The sequence below is a fragment of the Phyllopteryx taeniolatus genome, chromosome 17 (genome assembly GCF_024500385.1).
Source record: "Phyllopteryx taeniolatus isolate TA_2022b chromosome 17, UOR_Ptae_1.2, whole genome shotgun sequence".
NCBI classification, from domain to species: domain Eukaryota; kingdom Metazoa; phylum Chordata; class Actinopteri; order Syngnathiformes; family Syngnathidae; genus Phyllopteryx; species Phyllopteryx taeniolatus.
The window spans coordinates 20,971,356-20,991,634 of record NC_084518.1 but is presented as its reverse complement, the minus strand read 5'-3'; the positions used below and the strand labels follow the sequence as shown (position 1 = coordinate 20,991,634).

Below are 20,279 nucleotides of genomic sequence, written 5' to 3'. Positions count from 1 at the left end.
CAGACCATGGCTTGTGCTATAAGATATGACTGCAAAAAATGTCAGGAAAAGCCTGCTAGAAGCTCAGAACTTTATTTGGGCACTTTAAATGATGGCAGGTGTGCGCTGACTCCCAATTAACACAAGTTTGAATGTGCTTTGTCAATTCGGACCACAGCCACACCCCTAGTTTAGTTAAAGGGTGTGCACACTTTTGCAGCCACATTATCTCATTGGTTTTTTTACTTCAGCTCTTGAAAAGATGTTTTGTTTTTTTTATTTAATTTTTTTCTCCCTTGTGCACGCTATAGGTCACATTAATGGTGGAAAAGGTTTTGAAATGATTTATCTTGGTCTCATTTTTTTTTTTTAATCACAAAAACCTCCAGTGCAGTATTTGAACAGGGGTGTGTAGACTTTTTATATCCGCTGTATCTATATATACCAGCTATTTTACACATCTGTCCTGTTTTCATGTCAGGTTGCCTTCCAGTAACCCCTTACTCTGAGTGTTTGGCCGGGGCTAATCCTCTCAGATTCCCAGAGATTATGAGTCACGTCCAAACAGGAAGTATTTCCTCGGACTAGTGCTCAGAGGTGGCGAGTCAAGTTCAAACATGCACACATACACGCGGAATCTGTCTCCCGTTTTATTTGCTGTCTGTCTATTTCGATGGGATGCACATGCACGAACAAGTGCCGTGTTTATCCATCATATCCTGTATGTGTTATTGGGTGGCTTAACGTTTTTTCCCCAAGGCTCCAATAAACACGACTGACTGATTCAACACGCACTCTGATGACCTTGTAAGCAATCAGTGTGAAATGGGTCTCAGTTCTAATATAACATGATTTCTTTGACTGGTTTCGCCTGTTGTGGTTGCTCGCACGTGTGTGCGTGTAGACGTGCGTCCTTGAGATTTTGGTCTGGTTGCCGGGGACGTCGCCCTGACTGTCCTGTGCCAGCCTTGTTTAACCCCTCAAACCTGCCTCTGGCAAATCCCTCTTGCGTAACCTGCCTCAGACTCTTGAAGCCATGCGGTGCACGTTCTGTCTTTAACCTAAGGGGAAAGCAAACTTTTGGGCTCAAGGGGGACATTTGGATTTTTAAAAGTGAGAGCTTAGGTAATCAAAAATGGCTTAATGTATATGCAGTCAGAAATAGTTTATTTTACTAACAAATTTATTTAAAATACGTTTTAATTGTAATTTTGATGAACCCTTTCCTTCAGTAAAGCGAAAATAGCCATGGGTCAATGTGACCCAGTGCATGTTTAACCATTTATTTAACTAAGTGCAGAAATCAATGTTTGTATAATAGTTGCAACAAAGTGTATAAATGAGAAATTTCCATACACACACACACACACACACACACACACATATATATATATATACCCGATTCCCCGTTACATTGAAGCACTTGTTTTTGGGAGGCCATATGCACACATATTACTGTACAGTAGTTGTATTGTTTTCTAGTTTTTTTTCTTTTCGTGGCCTAAAACACCCATACAGGAAAAAGCTATTGTAAACAATTAAAAAAAAAAAAAAAAAAGCTTGAAAATGTTTGAAAGTTTCACATTTTGTGCAAACTTACCACACCGGTGTGCTTGCCCGTGGTGACATTGTTGACGTACAGTACAGTACTCATCATAGGCGAGCCGCTTTAATGAATTAGTGTGCTTCTTAGTTCCAAATCTGTTGCCAAAAGCAAACGGCTTGACAACCCCCCCCCCCCCCCCAAAAAAAAAAAAACGGTTACTGTACCGAAAATAACATGTTCCAGACGTGTTGTACTTAACGCTCGTTAACGCTCTCACTCTGCTCTATGTGCAATAGACAATAGATATAACCATCGTCACATGGCCGCCACTTCAATGCCTCAGATTCAACATGGCCGCAACATAGGCAAAGGAGGCACGTCTTTCGGAATTGGATCTAGTAATATTGTATATCTGTGACCCAGAAATATGTCAGTGCCATTCTCTGCCTGCATTGCTCCACAGCGCCAGTAAACAACAGCGGCCAATTCTGGACCTAACAGACTTTGTCAAAGGCAGTTTCCGTGACAAATGGAAACTATTTTTGGACACATTGTTCAGTCCCGACGGTCTGTTTTATCCGAAATCTGTTATATTGGGGTCTGTTTTATCAAGGTTTCCCTGTGTTATTACTTGAGTCCTGATACTGTAAATGCTCGGCAGGCCAGATTGAAGACCCGCGGGCCGTACTTTGCCCCACCTTGCTCTAACCTCTTTTACGACCGCTACCGAGGAGGTTACATTCTGGGCTTGAGTCTTCGTTTGGTGCTGTTCACTGATTGATTCGTAACACATTTCGTTAACCTGGCTTTTCCCTGCTTCCAGATGTGTCAAAAAGAACAAAATCCTTTTGAATATGCAAGTCAACGGGAACGGACACGAGGACACGCCTTGTCGCTACCCTGCTGTTCCTGTACGAACCCCCGGGGTGCCCCCGGCTGCGACCACGAGGCCTTACACGCTCCCTGGTACACCCACCCTGTTGGAAGAACACAGTGTCATTAAGAGTGAGTTATACTTGGGAATGATCACATTTTTGACCCACTTATCCTACTCTTAGTATGATCTTATACCACACTACAAAGTCCAACTTTGGTCATTTTCATCAACACTGAGCAGAATTTTCAATACATTTATTACTGACGAATTGTCATCTCTCAACTGCCTTAAATATTCCTCTCGCTTCTTGTGTACTTATTTATATCTAGACAACAAACCAGTTCACCGCAGCTCCCCACAAGCAGTGCGGAGGGACATAGGCCTTGCAGTCACACACAGGTGCCTTTCGTTTGCTATAAAACAGCGTTTGATCGCTGATTATTTATCATCGCCCAACAGGATGCATTTGTGAAAAGTAGTGAATGACGTGCAATGTTTGTGCAGGTTCTCCACCAAGTCGTGGCTCTCCCAGACATGTCAGGTGTGTCAGAAGAACATGATGTTTGGGGTTAAGTGCAAACACTGTCGGTGAGTTGAGCACTTTAATATGAACAGGAAAAGATGGTTAAGTGGAGTATTTAGTCAGGATGAGATATGTTAACTGGTTTGCCTTTGAGCTCTGACGCCTATTTGTGCGCAGGTTAAAGTGCCACAACAAATGCACAAAGGAAGCTCCATCCTGCAGAATTTCCTTCCTTCCAAGTAAGATTACTTTTTTGTGTTTTATCGACTGCCGCTAGACGATGAAGACGCATAAGTAAGGGCGTCAATGTTCCGTTCTAGTTGCCAAAATTCGGAGGACAGAGTCTGTGCCATCCGATATAAACAACCCGGTGGACCGTCCTTCCGAAGCTCCGCAGTTTGGTACACTCCCAAAGGCCATTACCAAAAAGGTAGAATACGCGGATCTCACTTCACTCTTGATCGGTGAGACATCGAAGTGCCAGACGAGAGTTTCTTCTCTGCCATTTAAAGTGTTTCTATGTGTGAAACTCTGAACACATTGGCACAAATTTCCTCGATGTCTGGCCGTTCCAGTTTTGTTTGCTTGAGTGTGAAAGACAAAGAGTTCTGCAGGTGATTTTTGCCATCTGATGTCTCTCCACTTGCTGCTGCTTTGTGAACATTAGATGAAGCTGATTGTTATATTCCTATCGTCCTCATTGGACACAACAATAGGCACACCTGCAAAATCTAATGAAATAAAACTTATGCAGGTTTCGACTCACACTGTGAGCCGTATTGATTTAGTAACACCGTTTTTCTATTTAGCGACAAGAAGCCTGCATACAAGCAGCTCTTGGAATAGAATGCCTTAGATTGTGCAGGTGTGCCTAATGAAGTGTCCCGTGAGTGCAACGTGAGGCTGATTTGTAACGGAGCGACTTGTGTCAGCAGGATCATCCTCCCGTCCTGAACCAGCTCGACTCCAGCAGTAATCCGTCCTCCACGACCTCGTCCACGCCCTCCTCCCCGGCACCCTTCCAGCAGAGTAACCCCCCGAGCGCCACGCCGCCACCCAACCCCTCGCCCAAAGGCCATCGGGACTCCCGCTTCAACTTCCCAGGTGAGCCTCAAGAATGGCAGAAGACGCGCAGGCACTTTTAATGCAAGTCCAAAAGTGCATGCGGGCATGAAGAAGTACATACAGTACAGTATAGTGATAAATTCCGCATATTGGATTTTCCTCCAGCAATAAGAAAAAGAGCCCTCCACAAATCTGTAGTAGTTGCACATTTTCAAGTTTCTTCTTGCAAATAACCTTCTCTAACTGTGACTCTCTCTCCCTCTACCATGCTCGCTGGCCTTTCCGACTTTTGTTTCTTTTCTTTTCTTTTCTTTTCTCTCCCTTGAAAGCTGCCTGCTATTTTCAGCATAGACAGCAGTTTATCTTCCCCGGTGAGTCCCGACTTGTCGGAGTGCATTGTCACCTCCCTTCATTTCTTGCTCCAAATCCTTGATACCCTGCAGCTGCTCCTGCCCTCTGCACGTCATTGCTCTGCGGTTTCGCACCGTCATACGTGTGTGTGTGTGTGTGTGTGTGTGTGCAAGCGCCACTATCCCGTGCATAGACTGTAATGTTTTCACCCCATCTGCTGGTGATAATGGGAAACTGCATGTAGATATGTTTTATGTTTGTACGTTGTATGATATGTTTTTGAATACTGTTTTTATACGTTTCCTGCTTCTCCGCAGACGTCTCCAGCCCGACTACTTTACATCCCGATATTCTCCAAGATACAGTGTAGGACTTTATTCTTTTTCGTCCTCCATTCCTAAACCTAATCGTTTATTGCCGGCGTCGGGCCGAAACCTGCTATGTCAAAATGTGGTCAAGCTCATATCTTTTTTTTTTTAAGTCAATCGATACTATTGGTGAGTATAAAGTAGTGTTGTCTTTGGCTTTTTTTTCGGTTTCTTGAAAATGCTGATTTTGGAGACGTTTCCGCCCGACGACGGCGATATGTTGTTTTTCATCTCTCGTGTAGAATTATGAGAATTGCATTTTGTTCTTGAATTACAGCTGTGAGATTGAGCCATCGGTAGAGGACATACATACTGATCTAGTTGAAGATGAAGATGAAGAGGTATGAAGAAAATTACTGACTTTTGAATGCAATAATATAAGATAACTGCCCCTTTGCCCAGCAATTATTTGATGATCAGTAAATTAGCTCACATTATTCATTGGGTGACCCAATAATAAAACACCCAAGACCCACAGTGGGCCCTGACCCAAAGTTTGGTTAAACCTGATTTAAATGACTCTCCGCTTCTGAGTAGAAAAAAGGACAAAAAAGAGCAAAGTGTACGGTCTTCTTCTAGGGAGGAGAGGACGACATTGAGGTCGAAGATGAAGACCCTGATTTGGACGAGGACAATGAGGACGAAGAGGAGGATATTTGCGACGAAGGAGAGGACGAGGAGGACGGCGAGGAGATCCGGTTGAACGTGGGCTCTGACGGCGAGTGCGAAGGTGACCGGCTGGACGATCTGCCCTGCTCACGGGGGAACCAGTGGAAGGTCCCCATCTCCCGCAAAGCCAGCCAGACCAGCGTCTACCTGCAGGAGTGGGACATCCCTTTCGAGCAGCTGGACCTTGGAGAACTCATAGGGAAGGTGAGAATTCAGCTCGCAGAACTCGACGCAAGCTCAAGGCGTTTTTAGGTGCATCTGTACAAAGGAGAACTTTATTAGTTACTGTGCTCTTGCTTGGGTTGATGTTTTTTGTACTGTTTGTAATATCCATTATCTAGTAGCCATGTATGTATGTAATGTGCATATGTAGCCAATGGACATGTTTGGTGATCCAGGGCCGCTGGGGCAAGGTTCATAAAGGTCGGTGGCACGGCGAGGTGGCGATCCGACTTCTGGAGATCGACGGCAACAATCAGGACCACCTGAAGCTCTTTAAAAAGGAAGTGATGAACTACAGGCAGACCAGACATGAGAATGTGGTGCTCTTCATGGGGGCTTGCATGGCCCCGCCCCACTTAGCCATCATCACCAGGTGAGAACTTGAACGTCACACCGCACCACTGAAGGTGGAGTTACACTGTCCATTTTGGATTGAATGTACGATTTTTAGAGGCTTAACATGCAGAGGACGACGCGCCGTGGCGACCCCGAACGCGACGAGCCGATCGGATTTTTATAGGATACCCCTCACCGATCGTTAGCTCATATCGACGGGGTATATCGCATCCGTGCGTTGATGCTGCAGTCGCGTTAGGACGTCTGATACTTTTCGGATTTTTATTCACATTTAGACGAGGCCTGATTCCGATCTTGAAGATATCCAATTCCACGACCCCCCCCCCACCCCGCCCCCTTTACGTTGCCACGATGTCCCGATTGTGCCACTTGAGAGCAAAAATATTGAAATTGTGTCACTTGAACGATGCCGTGTAAATCCGACCAATACTGTGCTACTAAAGTAACTTATAAGTAACTGTATACATATGTTTTTCATTCTGTTCGCAGTTTCTGTAAAGGGAGGACGCTCTATTCGGTTGTCAGGGATACTAAAAACACTTTGGACATCAACAAGACCAGACAAATCGCCCAGGAGATTGTCAAGGTAGTTACTCGTTGAGTCACTGGGTTTTGAACACCTTGTCGTCGCTCAGTGAATATGCACCATCATCAGTCTTCATGATAAATATTAAATACATTGAGTAGTAGTTTACACAAGCCAGTTCTTGATCGCGTGTTTTACGATGATACGTAAAATAAACTGTCTCTCAATTTAGGGAATGGGATATTTACACGCTAAAGGCATCGTCCACAAAGACTTGAAGTCGAAGAATGTTTTTCACGATACCAACAAGGTCGTGATTACAGACTTTGGGCTTTTCGGGATCTCCGGTGTCGTTCAGGAAGGGAGGTAAGCGGTGTCGCCGGTCAGCTGAAGCCAGCCGCACACCGAGCGACGCAAGCGTACGCCGCTGAACAGTTGGCGCAGTGTGTGGCCTTGTGCAGCTAGTTGCCACCCGTCTGCAACTAGTTTATTCCAAATTGGTGAATTGCAAGTGAGTTATTGAATTATGGCTCATATTTGGAGGTAACAATCAACATCCAGCATACCACTGCCGAGCTTGTAACAATCTTTCTTTTTTTTCATTCTTAACTGTTTATAATTTCATACATACCTGTGGCTAAAAAGTGAGTCATTATGGAAGTTCTTTCTGCCGCCAAAAGGGATGACCAAAAGTTACTTTTATGTGGTCAATGAGTCAGGAATCCTGGATAAATTTGCATTATTTCTTTTGTGGTAGGTGCGCGAGGGTCAGTCGCCGTATCGAATTAGTTCTGATCGTCCAGTTCCAGTACGTCTCGTTCAGCCACGTCGCTCGGTGTGCTGCTGGCTCGAGGGGCTGTTTTGAGCGGGGTCGGCCCAGTTCTATTGTTGTTCCGGTTTTCTCCAACGACCTATCTTCTCGCCCACGTTGACTGCAGTACGTTAACGTCTTTATTACTTATCAATGTTTTGCTTAATTAATTGTTGCAGGCGGGAGAACCAACTCCAACTTCCACACGGCTGGATTTGTTACCTCGCACCGGAAATAGTGCGCAAGATGAGTCCGGGTAACAACGAGGACAGACTTCCTTTCTCCACTGCGGCAGACGTGTACGCCTTCGGGTGAGATGCGCTCCGTGCGCCTATACCGGACCGCGTGTCCCGAACGTGGCGGAGTAATCACGCATCGGTTCCTCTCACCGTCTTTTTGAAGCACCATTTGGTACGAGCTCCAAGTAAGGGACTGGCCAATCACCAACCAGCCAGTGGAAGCGACCATCTGGCAGGTGGGCAGTGGAGAAGGAATAAAAAAGATCCTGTCAGAGGTCAGCCTGGGGAAGGAGGTCACGGTGAGTCCGAGTGGACGCAGAGCTTCACTTCACGTTCTAGGACAGGCGGTGGGTAAACGTTTGTGCCCGAGGGCCACATTTGGTTTTTAAAATGGACAGATGGGCCAGATCATTTGGAGATGAGGTTTAAAAAAAAAAAAAAAAAAAAAAAAAAAAAATATCAATCAAATACTGTCGTTCATTTTAAAATTATAATTTTTTTATTTGGAATTAATTAACTTGACAATGAATACAAATATTTTAGTTAAGCAGTTTTGGTAGAAGAAAATGCTAAATGAAAGCACAACAAATGTTACAGGCCTCTTGGACCCATAAATGCTTCGTGGGCCAGAAAAACAAAAAAGAACAGAACCGTAGTTTTCCCACGCCTGTCGTCGTACGTGCAAGCGGGTTTTGGGCGCTAATTAATTGTTGCAGGCGGACTTGTTCTGAGCCCACGCGTCTTTTCCGTCTCAGGAGATCCTGTCGGCCTGCTGGGCTTACGACCTGCGGGAGCGGCCGCCTTTCACCCAGCTGGCCGACATGCTGGAGAAGTTGCCCAAGCTCAACCGCAGGCTGTCTCACCCGGGACACTTCTGGAAGTCAGCAGAGTAGGTATCCCACAATTCAGCGGGCCAGATCAACACTGCGGACATGGGAATATCCTCGCCGTCCACGTCAAAGAGAAGCTTTTACAATTGAATGATTGCTTTCTATTGTACTGCACGATGCACGAGACGCTCGAAGTAGAGACCGGCAAGAAAATAAATGCATGATTGCACAATGGCCACATTTTGAGTTAAAAGGAATTTTTATTTGGTGGATTAGTATTTTATGACAGAACAAAGGCATTACGATATTGTGGCATGAGGCAAAAAAAAAAAGCAATTTACATTTTATTTTTTTTATTTGAGACAAATTATCCCGTGTCAAATAATTTTTTATTCATAATCTCACAGCGCATGCCTATCAAATCTCCTGCAAACATCTGTATAGTTGATGTACTGGGATTGAGTTACCAGTATCCTTTAGAATTTTTCTCGAAATTGTTGAGAATAGGAATGACATATTTTATTATAATATAAAAATACAGTTGAAACCAGAAGTTTACGTACACTTGACATCATCAGCTGGGCTTTTCCTGTTTTCATCAGAATTTAGTAGGATATTGCACAGACATTAAAGCACTGTAATAACTACCAAAAACAAAAATATTAAATAATAATAATAAATAATACTAAAATATCTGTACACTTAGTAATAGGTTTGTAGGGCTTTGCACAAAAGGAAATGCATTGTAATGAGTACAAAGATTGACATAATTTTGCACTGTAATAAGTGCAAAGACAACGTTTTTGGATATATACGTCTGTATATTTTTTTTAGATTGCACACATGCAAAAAGTATTACATTTTCCTAACCAACTGTTTTCACAATTTTGTAGGATTTTACAAAACAAAGTGATGCATTTTTTTATTTTTTTTAAGCAGGCAACAAGTCTCACATTTTCTTTCAACAAACCTTTTTCTTTTCTTTTTTTTAACCTTTTGGCTCTGCGTTGCTAATAAATTGTGCTTTCCATAACATTTCGTACTTTTTATGTACTTTTTTAACTTTATTCCTTTTTTTGCGAGAACCTGTTGCCGCAGCTGAAATTCAACAGCACAATATCAAAACAGATTTTCCTTCTCAGTCTCTGCTTCACGTACTTTTTTGGGGGGGAGCGAACGCCACACAACTGAAATAATACATGAATCCTAATCCTAATCTGTGTGAGCATATTGGCCTGCTTCTCTTTACAAACTGCTCTTTCCAATCTGTGCCTTATAACACATTGACTAACAGTCTATTAATGATTGCCTCTTCCTTTGCTCTCTCTCTTTTTCTCTCTCGTCTCCTGTCGACCTCCAGGTTGTAGCGGCAAATATAAGCAATGCAACACAAAGCCTGGGTCTGCCTTGCATGCTCCCGAATCCTTAACACCCACAGGATTGTTCAAAGCATTGCCTCCAACGCACTCTACTTACACACACACACACACACACACAAGCACTGCAGGACATTAAATGCACCCAAGAAATCCTGAGGCGATCTGCCCGAAGGTTTGACACCCGTTAGGCAGACCGCTTGCGTGATGTGCTCTAAGCCTCTCAGTTCAATAGGTTTCCATTTTGAACGGTGATAGCATGTGTTTTGCAAAAGGTCCTTTTTTAATTATTATTTACAGTATTTATTTTTGTCATTTGGTGAACCCACCATTGCAGTGTTTTGTGGCATTTGTTTTGAAAAGAAAAACTACACTTGTTTTTATTCTGTGCTAATTTGGTGAACCCTCCACACTCACTTTATTTTTATTTTTTAAACATTTAATGACATATCCCCTCCCAGGGAAAGGTATACATGCTGGATTCCCCCCCCCCCCCAAAAAAAAGCTGTCAAGTGCACTTTATAAGAATATTAGTTAATTTCAAGCAACTGAGTCATTTCAAGAAAAGAAGAAAAAAAACACAAAAAAGACATCAGGAACCTGGCGCAAATGTGTCCTCTATCTTCCGTAAACATTACCTCTTGTTTGTGTTTTTTTTTTGCAGTTCTACTTACAATGTGTTTCCGTGTGTGTGTTTGACTGAGTGTTGGAAAACGCTGGGTTAATTTCTGTTCATTTTGTGTTGCAAATCTGTTAAGTACTGTAAATGCATTATTTAATGTACAGCAATTTCTGACGATCTTCTAATATTTGTACAAACATTTTCTATGTAAAAGGCATCATCACATTTTTTTGAATACGGTCCGCTTCCGCCGATACAGATGTGTATATATATTTATATTTTTGTCATGTATAAAGGCTGTACAATGTTTTTTTTTTTTTTTTTAAATGGGCCAAAACATGTTTTTTTTTTTAATGTTGTAAAAATTCATATTTTTGTATTGCATGTGAAGACCGTTCTGTACTCGCAGGTTCTGTTTTCATCCATGGAAGACAATAAAATGAGGCTCATCATGTAACTGTTTATCACTGCAACACGAGCAAAGTCTGATATCAAAATATTGTTTTGGGGCCAAGGACCTTTTCTCAAAATGACGGGTGGAGCTTCAGTCGCTCAGGTCACAGCCTCGTCGTAAGGAACAACGTACTTTACTGCCATCTTGTGGCATCCGTAGGCAATTTCCTCTTGGAATAATCAAATGTTTGCAGATTTGTATGAGTACATTACAAAATAAGGCCAATTACTTTTACAGTGGACCCCCGCATCGGTTCAGAACCCACAGATTCACCAATTATCGGTTTTTCTTTTCCAATTTTTTTTTTCAATTTGTTTCCGTTTTTTTTTTTTTTCTTTTTTGGGGTATATCCTTGCTTATTCTAGAATTTGGGGTCTTAAATTACCACTGCAATGGCCGTCAATTATCCGCTGATTTTCGCTGCATGCGGTCAGGCCACTGTACATTTCTTGAATGAATCAGCTGATTAAACGGAGTTTTGTTCTGCCAAATATCGGAATCGGCATCGGCCTCCAAAAATTTCCATCAGTCGGGCACGAGTATTTATGCCTTCTGTATTGGTTTATTGACACTGTTGTTGAAAAAAATAGAAACATAATTAACCCGAGAATACAAGATGACAGCACGGCTGTTTGCTGCAGAGGAAGTGTCCAACTGTAGGTGGCACAAAGACCCAACAGCAGAGGGCAGGTTGCAACTGGGTCATCCAAATATCGATTGGACATTGGCCATCTCAGAAACGCACACTTATCAGGGTGTCCTAATCTACAGTACTTGCTGGTCGTCATCTCGTTTTAGACAAAACTTTAAAGCCTCAACAGCAACAAAACAAAAACACCTTGCCTTTCACCTTGCCGCCTCGAGAGTTATTTTGGCCGGGAATCAATGGAGTGTCAGTTAAATGAGAACCATTGACTGATAAGAAGGGAGGGAGGAATTTTTGCACACTCGACTGATCTATTCTGCACAGGAGAAGGCGCTACTGGATCACGTGACCTTGAAGGGCCGCAGACATGAAATGTCCTCTTTCTCCACTGGACCATGACAAATCACAAATTGTCCTTTTGCATTTTCTTACAATTCATTATTGAGTAGGCTCCCCTTGCAAATACTGCAGAGGTGGAAAAAGTACACACGCTCGACAGATTCTTTGTGGAAAATAATACAATACGGATTGATTTAGCTCATTTAAGTGGGGTCGAGGTGGGGGGGGGGGGGGGGGGAGTACAAACTCGAATGTACTTAAGTACAAAAGTCAAATACATTTTTACTGTCAACACCTGCTTTGAGAAAAAAAAAAAAACCCCAAAAAACTCACTTCTGTGTATCACACGCTATGGGACCGTGACGGCTCTCACTTCCTTTCACATTTTCTGTATTTCCCATGCCAGTGATGCTAAAGTGAAGTACCGCTTTTGGTCAACACCCAGCCAATCAAATGTACATTTAGTGAGCAGAGGCCCGAGTTATACGACCAGCAGGAAAGAAAAGGTGTATCTTTGAAAAGCATGTGTGCATAATATTTCAAATGTGAGCACATTGCATTGATTGAGTTCACAGTTCAAATCCCAAACGTTTTCTGAACGTTTTAAAAGAGGGCCTCGACTGAGGGGAATGTTCCAGTCTCGCATCGTCCGACCCAGCAGATGTTGCCACGCAGCAAGCGCTTCCTTTCCTCCCAAGAACCCAAATGGAGAAGTAAGCCCCAGACAGCTTTTACACGCCATTGATTTTGTTTTTGACTGAAACAGAGAGTGAGTCCTTTGCACGCTCGTCTTCAGCGCTTCCCCTTTTGTTTCTCAAGCAACTTTCTCATCTTGCAATCAATCACTTCCAGCGTAAGTGACTTTGATTCTTTTTCTTTTCTTTTTCCTACAGAAACGTGATTCATTATTTTCCCGATTAGCGAGCCAGCTTCAGATGCATGTAACTAAAGTTCTTTACTTCTTGAATTCTTATTAGTTAGTATGTTGCTGATTTTATACCTGTACTTTTAAAGCGACTTTTACATGCATCCCTACTAATTTGCTTACATTGGTTACTCGGTGAATTAATCCGTACTGTGCCATCCTAGACTAGTGAGCAGAGGCCCGAGTTATACGACCAGCAGGAAAGAAAAGGTGTATCTTTGAAAAGCATGTGTGCATAATATTTCAAATGTGAGCACATTGCATTAGTTAATTACTTAAATACATGGAAAGTGAATTTCATTCATTCAATACTTATTTCCTAATATACATCCTCCTTGACATGCTTATTTGGTTACTTAGTTTATATCAAGTTATAACTTCTTTAATAATGTAGTCACTGTCTACTATACTAGGTATGACTTATTACCCATTTTTTTCACGCTTATTTACCCAATTGTATGCTGTACATATGCTTTACTTTGTTACCTATTTTATTCCTGGTTGCTCATAATTTAATTGCAGGCTTTGATATTTACTTACATATTTGTATTTGACCTACGTAGATGGCTTATTACTATTACATAGAGGACATTTCCTTGTTATTAAATATTGCAGTGCTTCCTATCAAATGAGTTCACTGTTACTGACTGCTTACATGCTCACTGACTTATATTCTATACATATTTGTTTTCTGATCAACACATACCTATAGTGACTTTCATGTGTGCTTATTTGCATCCTCCTTGGTATAATATTTCGCTAATAATAATAATAATATTATATAATATTATAATAATAATAATATAATATTTATTTGTTATTTACTTCCGTACCCACTAATTTACATCAATGGATACTTTATCACTTGCCCACCATTGCATATTTTTCTACCAAACTCGTTCTTATTAGTTGCATAATTATTCACATATACTATAATATACTATACTTCCCCCCCCCCCCCCACCTAGTTACTTATTTTCTATTGCAGTCGTTACATGAATTGTTACTTGTTCTTTGTTTTGTCTTCACGTTTAGTGATCTACTTACATAAATGTTGCCTTCCAGTATTCCAATATTATTATACTACCATGCTGAGAAATACATGTACTTGATTATTGTTACTTATTCTAGTAACATTTGTTTACTTGTTTAAAACTTATTTGTCAGCAAGCTTGACGCGTAGCTTATCATTTATCACTTCCTCAGCGTCGTCGACACGCACGGACGGGCCTACGACGTTCATATTGTACGTACGGCCCTTTTCTGTACCGCTTCCGCTCATTTGGGTCACGGGTGCGCCAATAACGGGGCACGTAGAGTATTACCCAACAATTTAGAGTCTTTGGGGGGGGGGGATGGAAGAAGGCTGCAGTACCTGGAGATAATCTATGGAAGCTCATGCAAATTGTGCACGGGGAGGCCGGAATTAAGTTTCGAACCCTCAACCTCAGAACTGTGAGGTCGACGTGCTAACCACTGTGCTAACCACTGTTCATCACGAGCTGTTTTAATGATAGTTTTGCTTGATTATTTACTTCCCCTTATTCTCAAGTTGCTTACGCTTTGGTTTGTTGGCGCTACTTAGCTGACTGCCTTGCTCTGTGGCTTCTTTTCAGCTACATCCGCCAGCATGAAGGGCCCCGCGATCCGTCCCCTGTTGTACGGCGTAATTATACTCAGGGCCCTGTTGTGTGGAGCTCAAAACAACACGTCTACTGTGTCTGCCGCGTCGGCCTCGACTCCACCGGCCGGCGCTATTTCCCCGGTCCCGACATCTCCAGCTGCCACCCCTCGGCTCACGTCGGCCGTCAGAAGCGCCTCGCAACGGAACCCTTTGCCGGACTCGACGCCGACCGGCGCCGCCGCACCCGTCGGCGTGCTGGACAGGAGAGAACTCTTGATGCTAACGGGAGGCCTGCTCTTGGTCTGTGCCATTCTGCTGCTGTCCACTTTAATGCTGATCTGCAAAGTGTGCCAGATGAGCAAAAGTAACAAGATGCCGGGCGGCGACTCTGCAAAACCAACCGCATCGGACGGGAAATACAAAAGTAACGCGGAGACGGAAGCCCAAGAGACTAGTATGTTACTGACGAACTTGAGTAAAACACAGGAAGAAGTGGACCGTAGTGACAACCCCAAAGAGGAAGGGCAGAAGGTACGTGAGAATGGAGAGACGGGAGAAGGGAAGCAGGAGGCTGAAGAGATTTGTAAAAGTCAAGAAGCTGCTGATGTCACCCCAGTTGATGATTCATCCTTTGTGACGCAGCAAAAAGATGTCGATGGCCCCTCTGCCAACGCTTCAGCTGCCCCCTCCCCTGATGCCACGGAGGAACAAAAAAATGTGGTTTAGCGCTCTACGCGCGTGTGGGATGGGAGGGATGTTTCCTGTTCACCGCTTGTATTTTTTGACATTTCGCCCCCATTGGCTCGACACAGCTTCTACTTTACAGCAAAGTCCAAAGTCCAAGCGCTCATTTTGTTTTCTTTTTTCTTTTTCTTTTTTTTTTGCACCCCAAAACATTCCAGCAACCCCCCCCCCCAAAAATGTTGGCCGTTCAGTATTTGCAGATTCACATACAGTATTTGCTGATTTTTATTTGGGAATTGTCTGCTGAAAACAAAACTATTTGCTGTTTTTGTGCTCTGGCCAAAACAATAAAATTATTAATTTTGCATGTCGGTAGGAAATATGTTGACATGAGTTGAGGAGTTTCATTTGGACAAACAGTGCTTTGCCGCCATTTTGCGGCATCTTGGTGTCAAGGAACTACGCTTTCATTTAGACATATCTAGTACTTTGGCGCCATCTTGTGGCATGTTGTCGTCAAGTAACTATGTTAAAGTGAGTTTAGTAGTTCCATTTGGTCAATAACAGAGCTTTTGCAGCTTCCTCTGAAATCTTAGTGCGATGAAACTATGTTTAAATGAGTTGAGGGCTTTCTTTTAGACAAAAAGTAGTGCTTTGGCACCATCTTGGTGTCAATTAACTATGTTGAAGTGAATTGAGAAGTTTCATTTCAACCAAAATAGAGCTTTCACTTTAACGGAATACTGCGATGTTTTTTCAAAAACAACTATAATATCGAAAATAAAAACGATATGCTGCACAATTGCTTGAGAAATCGGTTTTAGCGTGATCGATGAATTCAATTTAAAGAATGTCTTTGTGGGCTGTCGATTTTTCTGTGTGCAGCCCTGAGAGGGAAACGTTTGGAAACCCACGCTTTACAGAAACATGCGCATATGTCGCCATAATTAGAATGTGGCATCATAACAAAGCTTTGCACAATTTGTTTATGACATAAACATGCTTATTGTACGAATGACCTGCAAGTGGCAAGCAAATAAAGATTGTCAGCGCCGTCGCGAATGCATTACCAGCAATTTTGTTCCTGTGTCCGTCTCTCACAATTACACACAACGTTATTATACTGAATTTAAAAAAAAGAAGTGATATACAAAAAGGGGGAATGAAATGTCTGCCTTGTTTGCTAGGTGTGTCCCTGTCATACCACAAAGAGATTTTTATTTATTTTTTTTTAAACTAAGCATTTCAAAATTTGAGATTCACGGTGATGTGAATGTTAATTGAATTTTAATTAGAATTTTAATTCCACACTGAAATGAAAAAGAGAAAAATAATCTAAATTGGAATGTCATGGGGGGGGGGGGGGTAAATGCCATAATATTATGTGAAGAACGGAATATTTGAGGGAAAAGTAACGTTATTTTAAAAATGTGACAATTCCCAGTAAATTTGTATTTTTCTCATTGAAGATTTGTAATCTCGTGAGAATTGTTTTAACTATGGCATATTTTAGGGGGGAAAAAAATCATACTTTTAACAAAATAATATATTTTTTTTAAAATATGCTTTTTATTTATTTGTTAATTACGTTTATTTGTGTGTGTGTGTATGTGCCCCAGACACACCTCCCAGTCGACAGCGGAGCATTGTGGGAATTGCTACTGACAAACTGGATGATGCAGCGGCTGCGAACCATCTGCAATAAATCTCAGGCGCCTTTCTTTACATTTGGATTGCTCCTTGTTTTTTTTTTCCAAAGGAATGATATTGATTTAGGTGATCGCAGTCTCATTTCTTTTCAAGGCAACCAGACCACTCAATTAATCTCAATACTATAAGAGCATTAACTGGTAAATGCGGAAATAAAGTGTGAAAGTCGCCAGGTTGACCAAAGATTTATGAGGAGTTTTCTTTCGGAGGAGCCAGGCCCCTTGCATCGTGCATTGTGTTTTTCTCCCGTCCCTCTCCCCATTAGTAAACTCGGAAACAGCCTTCCCCGCGACCGACGCCACAGAGAAGCCACCCAAAGGATCCGTCCCCCGGGTCGGCCGACATCGATTTGAGGACTGAAAGCGGCCCATTGAAAACTTCTTCAGCAACACACGCTGGACGAGGGTCAAGGGTCAAATTCTTTTTGGAGGCAGCTTGTCTCAAGGCTGAAAGTGTGAGTGTCTGCACCGTTCAAAGGGGCCTTGAAAACAAACTGGAATGGTAAAATGAGAAGGTGAGTTGTTTTGTTTTGTTCCCTCCCCCAAAGCATATTGTGTCCACTTAATAGCACAGCTGTTTTGTTTTTTAGTGAAACGTACGTCTCAGATTAACAGACTGAGTATTCACGTGTGTCTCAATTGAGTCAGGAAACGCTCAACAAAAGTTGAATTGAAGGAAAACCCTTGCTGCCTTCAATTCAATTCAATTCAATTCAATTCAGTTGTTTATTTCAAACTGAAGATGAAGGTTCACGGTTTGAAACGGTGACGGTACTCGACCTCTCCGGCCACAAGCTGGAGAGGACCGTTTTCGGTGACAACACGCTGATCAATCGGTGCATGCTCAACTTGAGCTACAATCACCTCTGGACTTTGCCTGGTGTCTCGTCTCGTTGGATACCGCAGGCTCAACCGGAGACACCAGATTCATTACATAAAGACCAATCGGGATAAGCGACGACTTCCTTGCAACGGAAAGCGCCCCCATCCAAATCCAGAAGACGAGCGCTCCTTGCACTAAAAGCGTCAGGAGAAAGAATCCCTCGTCTTCCGGTGGTGCCAACAACATCGGTCAAACTCTGGCTGACTGCTCCTCAGTCTTTCTCCGGGCCAGTCTGGGCCTCCTGTCTCTCACGCCGCCTCAAAGCCTCTGGATTCTGAAGACACACGTAGCGATTTTGAACAACTTAACTGATTTTTCAAATGTGAGAGATGCAACTCATCGCACAGCATGCTACTAACGTAGTACCAAGACTGACCTGTGAGAGGCAATATTGTGCCACATGGCACCCAGACTGCAGGAAAGAAAAGGGAAGAAGAAGAAAAAAGGGGACCGAGTTCTGTCCGAGAACAATACAAATTCAAATTCATCTTACATTGCCATTAAAAGTGAATGGCTTACAGATGATTTGATTTCGAAACATAATAGTGTGCATGTACATCATCTCTGTGATTTCAACTAACAACCCAGGCTAAACTGAGCTCCTCCCCGACATGCAAAGCTTGTTTCTTCGTCAAGATGTATCCCTTCATCATACAGTATGTACGGTACATACAAAATTCTTGTATTGTATCTCAAATACAAAAAGTAAAGCATCAGTAGGCAGATCATTACTGTAAATGTCCAATAGCAACACTGGACACAAAAACTCTGTAAAATGTCATTCTTACTAGCAAGCTCAAAATGGAAAAGGGAAAAAGTTTTGAAACTTTTTTTTTTTTTTTAAATATCATTTATAAAAGTCCAAATCCTCTGATTTCAGCCTCTCATATGTGAATACTTTCGTTCTCCATCAAAGCAGACAAATTGCCTTTTTTTGTTTCGAGCAAAACATTCAGACATTCAAACGAATGATTTGGGGATGTCTTATACGGTTCAAAAACACAACATCAGCAGTTGCTCCTTGATTTGGGAATGCAAATTGTTCTGTTTTACGTCACAATCACGGTTTACTGCTGCTCCCTTGAAAAGCCACAGCACTGATTTAAAATATATATATATATATACTTATATAAATTGCAATGAAGAGATTTAAGCACATGATGGCACTATATATTCAAATAGTGCTCACTCAGTTAGACCTCTGAATGCAGCATGAAGATGCAACTGGGACATTGCAATTCCACATACAGTATGGAATGAATTTGAACTTCAATATGACCTCTTTTTACTACCAACAAATGGGGGGATTTATTTGACTTATTATTTGACCTCTCCAGTCATTTGTGGTTACAGCATGTGGTCTGTTGTCGGCTACTTTTTATTTGAATGACATCCCAGGAAGGATTAACATAGTGGTCATTTGTTGCAGATCATAGGAGATGTTATGCATATGCAGCATTTTTGTGCAACAAGTCGATTTTTCAAAAAGGACATTGCATCTAATGTTCAGTAGCCGATATCTAAATAAAGTTATGCACAAATCCTTGCTTTTGTTTTGTCACTTTTATGTCAAAACCTCTTTTCTCAAGACCTCGTTGTGCTTCACGCAATACAATCGGACGCGATGTTTTTATTCTAACACAGTATGATGAATTATTCAGCAACTACATCTCCCATGAGTAAGCATACTAACTAAGCAAAAAAACATTCATCCCAGTCAGGCCTTTCTTCACACTTAATCACAGTTGACAACTAGCTACTACAAGCACAGCGTTGAAAAGTAATCATAGAGCAATAACTCAAATATAAGGCAGGTTATTTGAAGAAAAATGTTTGGAAAATGCACAAATACAGTAGCGACAGAAAATGAACACGTCTGAGGCCTGGCCAATGGAGATGGGATGTCGTGTCAAGTGCAAAAAAAACCAATAGAATGACCAGTATGACGTCAATGGCCGGTAAACTGTAAAAATTGTAATCTTGCGATCGCAGCGTGCGTGATGTCACTCAGGTTTGCTTCAAGCTGAGTTCAAAAGTAGACAAGCAACTGGAGTCTTCCAAAAGTTGATAGTTCATCCGTGAGTGAGTGACACACGCACAGAAAGATTGGTTCAATTCTCCTGTCCCATTTCGTACTCTTTTCTTGCTTCACTTGACTACATTCGAGCGCCGGTTCTCATCCCTCTCCACATCTCCTCAGGGACGAATTCGGATCCACACGAAATCAAAAAATTGTTACAAATGTGAAAATGTACTCATAGTTCTTTACACCCAGTTAATGGATTGTGTCTCCAAAAGACTGAAATGTTGTCATCCGAGCTAAATGTGCTTGAAAACTTTGATACTTTAATGTGTGGACACTTTCTTACTGAATGTGTAAGTATTTGCAGGACACATTCATTTTTCACAAAAAGTTTTGAAATGATTTTTGGTCAACCCGCTATTTTAACAGTTCACTTTCTGCGTCCACATATACAGATCTGCAACATATGGATTTTTTTGAGAGGAGACGTGTGCAAAAAAAAAAAAAAAAAAGAACAAACAAAGCAGGACTCCCTCGTGGAAACTTTTGCTACGGGAAGGTGAGAGAACATGCAACACTACGCCACGAGCGCCACCCACACTGATAAACTTCTCATCTGATAACGCCTGTT

The 20,279-nt window shown here is 42.1% G+C and overlaps 1 protein-coding gene across 3 annotated transcripts in view; it reads left to right on the top strand.

The window, feature by feature from the left end:
- ksr1a (kinase suppressor of ras 1a) overlaps nucleotides 1-16,109 on the top strand; it is a 36,814-nt gene extending 20,705 nt beyond the window's left edge. For 2 of the 3 annotated variants that reach the window (XM_061751146.1, XM_061751144.1), the window contains exons 5-22: nucleotides 2,349-2,530; nucleotides 2,732-2,801; nucleotides 2,907-2,990; nucleotides 3,103-3,164; nucleotides 3,246-3,355; nucleotides 3,861-4,029; nucleotides 4,320-4,361; nucleotides 4,659-4,707; nucleotides 4,987-5,050; nucleotides 5,289-5,582; nucleotides 5,777-5,973; nucleotides 6,447-6,543; nucleotides 6,716-6,849; nucleotides 7,474-7,605; nucleotides 7,697-7,832; nucleotides 8,289-8,422; nucleotides 9,724-12,513; nucleotides 14,342-16,109. In XM_061751146.1, the coding sequence (XP_061607130.1) occupies nucleotides 2,349-2,530; nucleotides 2,732-2,801; nucleotides 2,907-2,990; nucleotides 3,103-3,164; nucleotides 3,246-3,355; nucleotides 3,861-4,029; nucleotides 4,320-4,361; nucleotides 4,659-4,707; nucleotides 4,987-5,050; nucleotides 5,289-5,582; nucleotides 5,777-5,973; nucleotides 6,447-6,543; nucleotides 6,716-6,849; nucleotides 7,474-7,605; nucleotides 7,697-7,832; nucleotides 8,289-8,422; nucleotides 9,724-9,730 (1,963 nt within the window). In that variant the 3' untranslated portion in view covers nucleotides 9,731-12,513; nucleotides 14,342-16,109. The remainder of the gene's footprint in view (nucleotides 1-2,348; nucleotides 2,531-2,731; nucleotides 2,802-2,906; nucleotides 2,991-3,102; nucleotides 3,165-3,245; nucleotides 3,356-3,860; nucleotides 4,030-4,319; nucleotides 4,362-4,658; nucleotides 4,708-4,986; nucleotides 5,051-5,288; nucleotides 5,583-5,776; nucleotides 5,974-6,446; nucleotides 6,544-6,715; nucleotides 6,850-7,473; nucleotides 7,606-7,696; nucleotides 7,833-8,288; nucleotides 8,423-9,723; nucleotides 12,514-14,341) is intronic. The other variant, XM_061751145.1, reaches the window with a different exon arrangement.
- Nucleotides 16,110-20,279: the final 4,170 nt, after the last annotated feature.